At 40.4% G+C, this 10,265-nt stretch overlaps 2 protein-coding genes across 3 annotated transcripts in view; one reads left to right on the top strand and one right to left on the bottom strand.

The window, feature by feature from the left end:
* dcps (decapping enzyme, scavenger) overlaps nucleotides 1-2,764 on the bottom strand; it is a 13,071-nt gene extending 10,307 nt beyond the window's left edge. Inside the window, exons 1-4 of the mRNA XM_008302570.1 lie at nucleotides 2,531-2,764; nucleotides 2,015-2,165; nucleotides 850-995; nucleotides 657-770 (exon numbers count right to left, since the gene is read on the bottom strand). Of these exons, the coding sequence (XP_008300792.1) occupies nucleotides 657-770; nucleotides 850-995; nucleotides 2,015-2,165; nucleotides 2,531-2,734 (615 nt within the window). The 5' untranslated portion in view covers nucleotides 2,735-2,764. The remainder of the gene's footprint in view (nucleotides 1-656; nucleotides 771-849; nucleotides 996-2,014; nucleotides 2,166-2,530) is intronic.
* Nucleotides 2,765-4,214: 1,450 nt separating this feature from the next.
* ids (iduronate 2-sulfatase) overlaps nucleotides 4,215-10,265 on the top strand; it is a 28,537-nt gene continuing 22,486 nt past the window's right edge. For both annotated transcript variants that reach the window (XR_521020.1, XM_008302571.1), the window contains exons 1-5: nucleotides 4,215-4,382; nucleotides 5,559-5,695; nucleotides 5,790-5,967; nucleotides 6,094-6,182; nucleotides 9,058-9,258. Coding sequence is in view for 1 of the 2 variants with exons in the window: in XM_008302571.1 (XP_008300793.1) it covers nucleotides 4,307-4,382; nucleotides 5,559-5,695; nucleotides 5,790-5,967; nucleotides 6,094-6,182; nucleotides 9,058-9,258 (681 nt within the window). In the remaining variant the exon portion in view is untranslated. The remainder of the gene's footprint in view (nucleotides 4,383-5,558; nucleotides 5,696-5,789; nucleotides 5,968-6,093; nucleotides 6,183-9,057; nucleotides 9,259-10,265) is intronic.

The raw sequence follows: 10,265 nt of genomic DNA on the forward strand, positions 1-10,265 counted from the left end.
TGAAATAATATCAGGGATTTTTTACTAGATGACCTAAATAACTGGATTTGGAAAGAGTTACTTATTCTAGAACGACTTGTGTGATTTTGTAGATGAATGCATCTGCACAGAAAACAAAAAATATTTAAGAAAAAGGTGCAAAAAGTGAGAAAAACTAAATTATTATTTTGTTGTTGCTTTGCAATGGCGTTGCTTTTAGATCTGGCTTTGCTGTTGTAGAGAGTCTATTTGATTGTGTTGCCTTGTGCGGTGCCAACAATTACAAAAAACCTGCAGACAGAAAACCTCTTTTTGGTCAACATCATCATTTCTGAAGCTGAAATATTTCTGTTTGTTTCTTTTCAGTGTCTCTTTCTGTTCCTCGTTCATTTTGTACACATGGAAGCAGAATGTTAACGATGTGTCTTGTCAATAAAGTTGTTTTTTTTTTAAAAAAAGCAGCATAATCCAGGAACCCTTGAATCAGAGTAAATTAGGTTCTATCAGACTGTAGATTAATGATTTAAAACAGACTTCTAGTGACGTGACTGCTCTGCACATTGATGCTCAGACAACACATCCTGCAGCTCTGCTTCCTGACAACTTGCATAAAGTCTGACATTTGCTGAGCAGAAAGGAAACATTCAGCTGTTTTATAAAGGTTCCTGCTCGCTCACCTGCTTCTGGTCCCACTTGAAATCAGGCAGGAGGACGAAGCCGACCTTTGGATCTGGATCTTCATAAACGACCCGCTCGGCTTCGGCCTTCTTCTCCAGGATGTTGTAAACCCACTGAAGGCAGAAAATGAAGGCCAAAGTTAACGTTGTGCTCTGCTAAGTGTAGCAGAAGAGGTCATATCAGGACGGCGACCTGCACGCTGAAGCTCTGTTTCTGGATGTAGGGAAGAGTGATGGACTGATAGTCGTCTCCTGTCTCCTCCACCAGGAAGCTCTCCTGACGCTGGTATTTCTTCACGTGTTTCTCTGTGGCTGGACACACGACTGTGGTCTTAATCTCTGCAGGACAGAAACACACATTTTATCTTTAGTTTCCTCCACAGCAACACAGTACAACATTTTTTTATTCTTTTTTAATTGTCCTTCATCCTACTTCCAGCACATTTTTCTGCTCAGTAAAAGTTGAGGCTGTGTTTGACAATCAATATCTCAGGAACTTAGAAAAAGAAAAGAAAAAAAGACAGAAAATTTGACGGTATTTTCTCATCATGTTATTGATTCAGAATCAACAATACTGGAAACACACTAATTTAAAAAAAAAAAAAAAAATTCTTAGTCATATTTTGAGACCCATTTTGGACCTGTTCTACGAGGAACCATCTAGTTTTAATTTTTGTGGTTCATCAGATGCAAATGTTCAACCACAGCAAGTTTTTTGTCATTTTTGTGAACACTGTTTTATATTGAATATATTATTCCAACTGCATGTGGTTCAGAAAATATAACTAGTCAAGTCTGTATTATCATATTTTATTTTTAATGTGAGCTCAAAGTTTGGACTTCTCATAACAGCTTCACTTTTTTCCCTCCATATTTCAACTGACCTGTCATCAGAGATTATTTGCTCTAATTGTCCAATATTGCAGATTTCAAATTAAAGACTTGATGAGAAATAACAGGAAAAATTCAGGCTTTTATCTTTAGTTAGTGAGAAATTGTCCCTCAAACATAACCTCAATTTTCAAAGTGTGAAAAAATGTGCTTGAAAGTTGGTCAACGGGCAAGTTAAAAAAAAAAAAAGTGATCTGGGAAAGTATTTGATATTCGGGTTAAAATTTCACAAATATGTTTTTAAATATGTTAATATTATGTTTGAAAAATTACAGGCAAATCAGAGATGGTGGAGCAGAAATAATAATAATTTAAGATAGAATGACTACACTGAACCACTTCAGGTGTGCAACATAAATTGAACCCTCTAGAAACAAGACAACGTAGTTCAGGCATCAGGTGACCAACATGACAGCTGAATTTACAGAGTATTAAATACATCATTATATATACTTCTGGGGCCGTACCATTGAGGTGAGGGGGAGCCTGCAGCCGGTACGTGCTGTAGATGTCGTTTCTCATCTCCAGCTGGAGCGTGGAGCCACTGAGCAGCTCAGCCAGGGAGTCCTGTCTGATGGGAGTCTTCTCCAGGATCACCACAGCATCCTGATCAGCCACCTGAGGACAAAAAGGCTGCTTCAGCACTCCAGCTCCCAGAACAAATAACTATCTGTACATTTATTCTTCTGCAAGTATATCACACTCATTTCTATACAGTGAATCCTTACAATAAAACACTGATTTTCCAATGCCAGACCTATATCCACAGCTCTGCTATAAAGCACAATCACGTGCTACTATTTTGAAATGTCAAACCGGAAGTGATTGTCAATGTTTTGCTTTACAAACTACTCGCAGCACTTTGAATGAATATAACGATAGAAATCTTTCTGTCGGTGTCTTCAGCTCCACAAACACGATCACCATGAGTTAAATATCGTCTATAAACGTAGTAAAGTGAGCTAACTTGGCAGAAACGGCACCTTTCCGTGGATAAAGATGGTTTTCTCTCGGGCAGAGTCACTCAACACGGCGGAGGTTTTAAATCCAGACAGAACATTTTCACGTTCAGGTTCCTGTTTAGCTTCTCGGCCGTTTTCATGCTCAGGTTTCGGCCTTTTCACTTCCAGGGATAATTCATCAGTTGCACCGCTGTCAGTTCTTCGTTTCGCCGCCGACTCTGCCATGTTCCTGCTGCTGGAACCGAAGATCGTCTGTGTGGACAGGAAGTCTCACTCAACACCACAACGCGAATACCAGGATCGCGCATGCGCAAACCTTTAAATAGTTTCCTATTATAATTTCCCCCCCAAGGATCACCTTATTGTTCCCCAAAATATAGGGTCTCTATTAACTTAGCAGAGCTGTAAATAAGTGTATACATATTTTTTTTAAATTGAATACAGAAAACTTATATGCAATTAAACTTGACGAACACACACAATCACTTCTTAAAACCCACTTTTATAGACTCGCCTTCAGGTAAACTTGTCTTTTATTTCTCTTTTATCACTCTCTGCCCTTTTAAAATGTTTGCTGCTTGTCGTCCCTCTTTCTAACCTCCTGATCTTGATCTATTTTTCTAGCTGATTTTCTCTTCAGCTTCTCTTTTGTGTGATGTTGACCTTTTAACCAGTTTTTAACGAGCTATCCATTCTGTACATTTTCATTTTTTACAGTGTGTATTTACATGTGTTTGCATGCACTTTTTATTTATTATTTTTGTTTTTACCTGTGCTTGCCCTGTCCTGCCTGATATTTCACCTGCATTTTATGTTCTACCTGTCAAAGCACTTTGTCAATTGTTGTTCTTAAAGGTACAAATAAAGTTATTGTTATCATAATTTAACAACACTGTAAAATATTCGAAGGTCTCTCTGTAAGTTCAAAATCTTAACTATAAACGCTCACTTACATAATTGTGTAAATTGCTAAATTTTTATGCTTGCTTTAATTTGGTAAAAATCTACTTGTGATATTTGTGAAAGCCAATGATGCGCAGAGTGAGACCTCACTACCATACCATCTTTCATAAGCGTCCCTTTTAAGCCTTTCATAATAAAACATCATTTAGTCTCTACTAAAACTTCTTTGCAGTTATCTATATATCTGTATTGTCTGTTGTTTATCGTTAGCGTTACGTTCTGTGTTTATTGTTTATATCTTGTTTATAACCATATTCTATTTTTTTTTCTATTTTTATACTCTTTTCTATGTTCATTTTGCACCTTGGGGCCTCTGAGTATTGCAATTTTAGTTCTCTGTGTGTTGTACATATGACAAAACTGACAATAAAGCTGACATGACTTGACTTGACTGTCTACTCAAGTCTTCTGCAGTGTTCCTCTGTTTTTGTTTTCACCTGTCGTCCAAATTAGGATGAACATTGCCGACATAAATAACTTCATACAACAAAAGTTTCAGGCAGAAGTATCAGGTATCACAAATAATAGAACACTACACCTGGTGTGGCAGCACATTGCTCATTATTATGAGCCTGGCTGCAGGTAAAATTAAAAATGATTGACACATAATTTAACTAATGCATTCAGCACTTGGTGGGCGGGCCTACTGCTGAATGAACCAATGAAACCGCAGCATTCTGGTGACGCACTAATCAGGAAGTTATTTAATGAAAACAGCCGACACGCTGCGTTGTTTTCTTTTTTTTTCTCCTTCCACCAGACACTGTGTGGAATTTTGTGCTATGTAATATAACTCCGGGATATTGTGTTTTTAGTCATTTGAGCGCCGATAAAATGCATTTATTTATCCGGATTTGTTTTCTCCTGCTGCCTCTTCACACACTGACGGTTGGAGCTGCTGTAAAAACAGGTGAGTAGAGTTAGTAAAGGAGGAAACTGAGCTGTTAGCTAAACTTAACCGGCTCGAATGAATTACAGTATGGTTGTTGTAGTATATCTTTGGCTTGTTAAGTTATTAGAAGGGTTTGGGTAAACCAGTGATTAGGTTAGCGCTCATTAAAGTCAATGAGAGCTTAATGTTTTGATTACGTTGCGGCAGAGTTAGCAGGTAATTTAATTTACCAACATGTGTGGTGCTTTGTTTTCTATGTTTCACTTCCAGGGAGTTTTGCTGAAGTGAAACCCGCAAGTTTCTGCTCCTTCCAAGTTTCACATTGCTGCACTTTTGCACGTTTAGCAGCACTGAGGTTTAGTTTACTGGCATGATCTTACCCCCACATGCAATCTGGAAGTCACGCCTGAATTCATGGTTTAACGGGTTCATTTTAAAGTGAATTATCTGTGGTTGTGTCTGGGTGTTGTTCAGGTAAGGGCCAAAGTGCAGACACTCCCAGTCCACAGGAAAGTTGTGGCAAAAACAAACAAAAACTGTTGAACAAAAGGTGGGGAGCAAAGACATCTGGAGAATTTGGGGAACATGCAAAGTCCAAAACATAAATCTAATTCAGTGAGAAAAAGAACACAAAATCAAAAAAAATACTAAAACTCTGACCAGGCAAAAAAACAAAGGGGCTTAAGGGACACAAGAAAAGCAACGGGGCTGGCAAACAGCGTAGAAAAAAGCTAGAAATACAAGTAATTATGAGAAGAATCAGGCAGGTGGACATGATTAAGACAAACGGGGAATCACAAGAGACATAGAAACCATGTAGGAAAGCTTTTCATAATAATAATCATTGATCAGATTTATATAGCGCTTTTCTAGACACTCAAAGACGCTTTCCACTGTCAATTATTTATTCACACACGCTCATCCCGGTGGCGGTAGCTACAATTGGAGCCACAGAGGTGTGGCTGCCATTCTGCCCCTCTGACCACCACCTCAAACAATCCATTCATACGCATCCACACCAGGCAAGGTGGTGAAATGTCTTGCCCAAGGACACAACGACCATGACACAGGTTACAGAGCGGAATCGAACCACCGACCTTCCGATCATTGACCGACTCGCTCTACCACCGGAGCCACAGCCGCCTAAAACATGACTCAAACCCACAAACCATGACGGGTTGTGTTTGCTTTCAGAGAGGAAAAATGTCCTTTTCATCATGGCGGACGATTTACGGACATCACTGGGCTGCTACGGCGACGCTGTGGTAAAATCGCCAAATATTGACCAGCTGGCGTCCAAAAGCCAAGTTTTTCTCAACGCGTTTGCACAGGTCAGTCTGGCATCGTGCTTCAGTTTGGATGTGACACTAACTGGGATTCTTTAACCTCATTAATATGTTTTGAACGTGTGTTTTCGTCTCCCAGCAAGCTGTTTGTGGTCCCAGTCGGACGTCCATGTTAACCAGTCGCAGACCAGACACCACCAGGCTCTACGACTTCAACTCCTACTGGAGAGTCCACTCTGGGAACTACACAACTCTGCCGCAGTACTTTAAATCTAACGGGTACTTCACCATGTCTGTGGGCAAAGTGTTTCACCCAGGTAAGGTTTACAGTTTGTATTTTCAAAAGACATCAATGTTGAAGAAGCACATATTTATCACTGATTATGAGCACAATAATTAAATGCGTCAGTCGCTGTCATTGTGTTGTATTTTCTTTCTTTTAGGCATTGTCTCGAACCACACCGATGATTATCCCTACAGCTGGTCCATCCCTGCCTACCATCCGCCTTCATTCAGATTTGAGAAAAAAAAGGTATGAATAGGAAAGAGTGTCTTTCTCACACTTCTAATATTAAGTTAATGAGTGTTTCTACTTGAGCTCTGCTGTAAGAGGTGTAAATGGAACACAAGCAACCTGGTTATTCATGTCCCTGTGCTGAGGAGTTTGATTATCAGCGGATAGATGTGTCATAATGTCTCATCTCAGCGACTATACAAGGATTTTTCTGCGTAGAGGAATTTTTGGCACCTCTGAAAGCGCCAGAGAAAAATCAAAAGTGCCATTTTTTAAAAAGGTTTAGTTAACTGGGGGTATTTAATCCAAGCATAACAGACATTTTAACTATCAGATTGTCAGAAATAACTGCAAAATGCATGGATTTCTGATGCACATTCATTGGGAACCAGTCGTGCTTATTGCTACGCATAGTTAACCCCTAAGAGCACAGTATGGAAGAACTGCTACCAGCAGGATGTTGAGAAACCTGGACGAGGTGATTACATGCTACAGTGTCCTGGTGTCTGTTGGTGGACTGCAGGTAGAATATTCAGGTTCCAAAACCAGAGTTAGACCTTAAAAAAGACCCTAAAAAAACAACAACAAAAAACCAAACACACCTGTGATTAAAAAAACCAACTCGGCCATGAAACAGCTGATTAGATGTTTGTTTTCTGTTCATTCAAAAAAAGCTTCTAAAGAGATTCTTACTTTAGAAAAAACAGGCACCTTAATTAGCCTCATCTGTGTGCCTGATGGAGCACAACAGATACTAAATCTTTGGGGCTAGGGAGCCACAAAATTTCAATTTTGGATGATTTTCACTGGAACTATTGGGATCCTTGGAAGCTCTGAATAAATCTTTTGTGTAGAAGCTGAATGTAGATCTCTCTGAGCCAGTCCTGAGAGCCGGTTCTGCATCATGTGACTCTGATTTGAGCATCTTTATCATCTGGATCATCTATTTTGGATGTAGTCATGATGCTTACTTTAAAACCTTGGCTTGGACTGATTCTCCTCTCGTCATCAAGATGAAGTAATGTCAATAACTTTGACTTACAGCGACGCCAAAGCAAACTACAGACGGATTCTGTCTGCAGGTGTGTTCATGTGCTGATACCAGAGATGCATGCAGGGAAAGTACCTGGTCTATTATCACATTTGAATACTGTAACACTGACGGATATACGTGCAGGGAGATTTCAACCCTGTCATGATGCTCAGCAGTGCTTTTTTGTTTTTCTTTGGGTAGACCTGAATTGAAGCATCCAGATTATTGACATGAACTTGAGTTGAAACTTTGGACTTTCTACCGGTTGCACACTTCTTGGTCCTCTGGTCTTCATCCTGCTGGTTGCTGAAATAATGCAGGTTGTTAAAGGTTGTTTCTTCCTCAGCATTAAACTGCTTTCTTTGTGCTGCCTGCCCATTTATTAAAGAAGAGGCAGCCGCCAAAGCAGAGTAATCCAGTGACACATCCTGGTCCCCAAGTATAATTTTCTTCAGGTCTGGAGAGGCTGAGCGTCACCCTGGATGCTCACGGTTGCGTTTTGTTTTACTTTCACTCGGCCGACTCGCCGAACCAACCCGAACGCTAATAATTTCACCGTGAAGGGCTGATCCTGGTGACTGACAAGCATAATGTCTGGTTTAAGGTCTGTGTGAATGATACCGAGACCCTTCAGGGCTTCAAAAGCTGTCAGCCGATGTGTGACGGGCCGAGTTCATTCAGAGTCAGAGACGCTCGCCTCCTTCCAGACGTCGGCTTCTAAAAGTTCCTGTCAAGCGTCTCAAACGTCAGATAAGAGAAGGCTTGGCACTTGAAACTTTCTACGAGTCTCACCAAGTTTTTCTTCTCAGGTCGAGAGCTCTGAGGGTTTCTAATATTTCCATTTCATTTTGAATTCAGTAATCTTCACATTTTTTGTGGATTTTGATGTTTGTAATTCACACACTTCACAGTTTTGCTGAAACACTTTTGTCTTTTAGAGCCCAAAACAAGATTACATAGAGGTCTGCTGAAGAGTATTTCACACCTTTGTACCTCCATCTTTGATTTCATTTGTCATATGAAGTAGAAATTAAGGAAGTCAGTTGTGAAAAGAGGAAGCCATTTTTGCAATACAAACATTAAACATGTGAATGAAACTCCAGCCCGTTGTTACGTTAAAAAGAATAAACAGAACAAGATTTATCCATGAACCCAAATAACAAAATATCTTCTTATATAACTAGTTTAAAAAAAATGGACAAACAGAGGAGAAAAGCCTGTAAATAAAGAAGCCTTCTGTGAATCTCGTCAGTCTGAACCCGTCGTGTTGTGGCAGGCGGAGACGAGCTGAACACAACGCTCCATTATTCCTCAGCACAATGTTGCTTTTTCATTAATGTGCTGGAATGTAAATCACCTGGAAACACTCGTGGATTTGTAAAAGTTGCTGTAACCACAGTTTTCTAATAGAAGAACTGCTATCTGACAATGCAAAAGTGCGAGAGAGGTCACTTACAGTGTTCAACCTTAGAGTTGGCGTCTAAATCTGCTTTTGTTTTAGAGCTTTACGGGGCGTTGCAGCTCATTGTTTTGCTGTCTAATGTGTGTATTTACTGCTTTAGTTCATTCTCACCAACCTTAAAGTTAAACTTAAAGGCAGCTGTTTCCATCAAGAACGCTGCAAAAGCCCACTGTGCGCTACCTGCTCGGCACCAAACAGCATTTAGCCGCGAAATAACAAGATATTTCCCTCAAGAGTTGGTAGAAGCCGCAGCAGATCCCCAAAAAACACAAAATAAATACAAAACATGCCTTGCGTCTCGTGGATGTGTAAATACGAGACTGTTTGCTGAGAACTTTCCACGTCAACCGAGCGTGAACGTGACGTTGAATAATGGCTATTAAAACGGCTGTTTCCAGATGTGTAAAGGAGAGGATGGGAAGCTTCACGTCAACCTGCTGTGTGCTGTGAACGTGACGGAGCAGCCTGGAGGAACCCTGCCCGACCTGGAGAGCGCCGACGAGGCGGTGAGGCTGCTGAAGAGCCGAGCCGGCAGTCAGCAGCCTTTCTTCTTGGGCGTGGGCTTCCACAAGCCACACATACCGTTCAGGATACCACAGGTAACACAACTTTACACCTGTAGACTCACTGGACATTGCTTGAAAACTAATGTAGAGTTAATCACGGTATTGTCTGTTGATGCTGGCAGGTTTGAGAAGGTCAAAAGGTTTAGACCAGGGGTGTCGATCTCAAAAACACAGTGGGCCAACATTGAACAAATGAACCTTTTAATATGGACCAAAACAAATTTTGCTTTAACATTGAATATGGAACAAGCAACACTTATTAACATACATTATATATAACTTAATAGTGGAGACATGCAAAATCAAATTATGAATAAAAAAACACATCAATGGCACAGTGACAGTTGTAGTGTGAAGTCGCTATGCCTACTGTCGCAGAGGAGAGGGAGTTTCTGGGTCCTGTCCTGATTGATGCGCCAAAACAACAACAGGGCATTATGGGATTTGTAGTATTAGCGGTGAATGCGCTGTACAGTATAATACCGGGGGCAGTTCTAGTAGTCATTTGGTATTGTCTCGCGGGCCAAATTTGACATTTAAGTTTGACACCCCTGGTTTAGACTTTCAGCAAGTGTCTCAGGGACGACTTCATGTACCAAATAAGTAAAATGATCCATTTATTCATCTATTCAAAACAGTGACAGGGCCGCCGCTACAGCTCACCTGGTTGAGCTGGCGTCCCACGTATAGGGGCTACAGCGGTCGTGGGTTAGAGTCCTGCTCATGACCCTTTGCTGCAGGTCCTTCCCCCATTCTTCTTCCTGCACTTTCCTGTCTCTCTCTCTCTCTGTCCTATCTAATAAAGCCAAAAAATATCTTTAAAAAAACAAAAAACAAACCTGTGATGAGCCACTCTTTGATTTTATACAGGGCCTATCACAACATTTTCTGATGTTTGTGTATAAATGTGTTGGTGAAAAATATCTAATAATGCAATTTGGCTGTGTCAAATCAAACCAGTGTCAGTAGCAGTAGTTACGACTGAAAAAAATCGATAAACCCCAGCTAGAAAATCCACCAGATTCTGTTAAAAATGGATA

Source organism: Stegastes partitus, unplaced genomic scaffold, assembly GCF_000690725.1.
Source record: "Stegastes partitus isolate 25-593 unplaced genomic scaffold, Stegastes_partitus-1.0.2 Scaffold1839, whole genome shotgun sequence".
Lineage (NCBI taxonomy): Eukaryota > Metazoa > Chordata > Actinopteri > Pomacentridae > Stegastes > Stegastes partitus.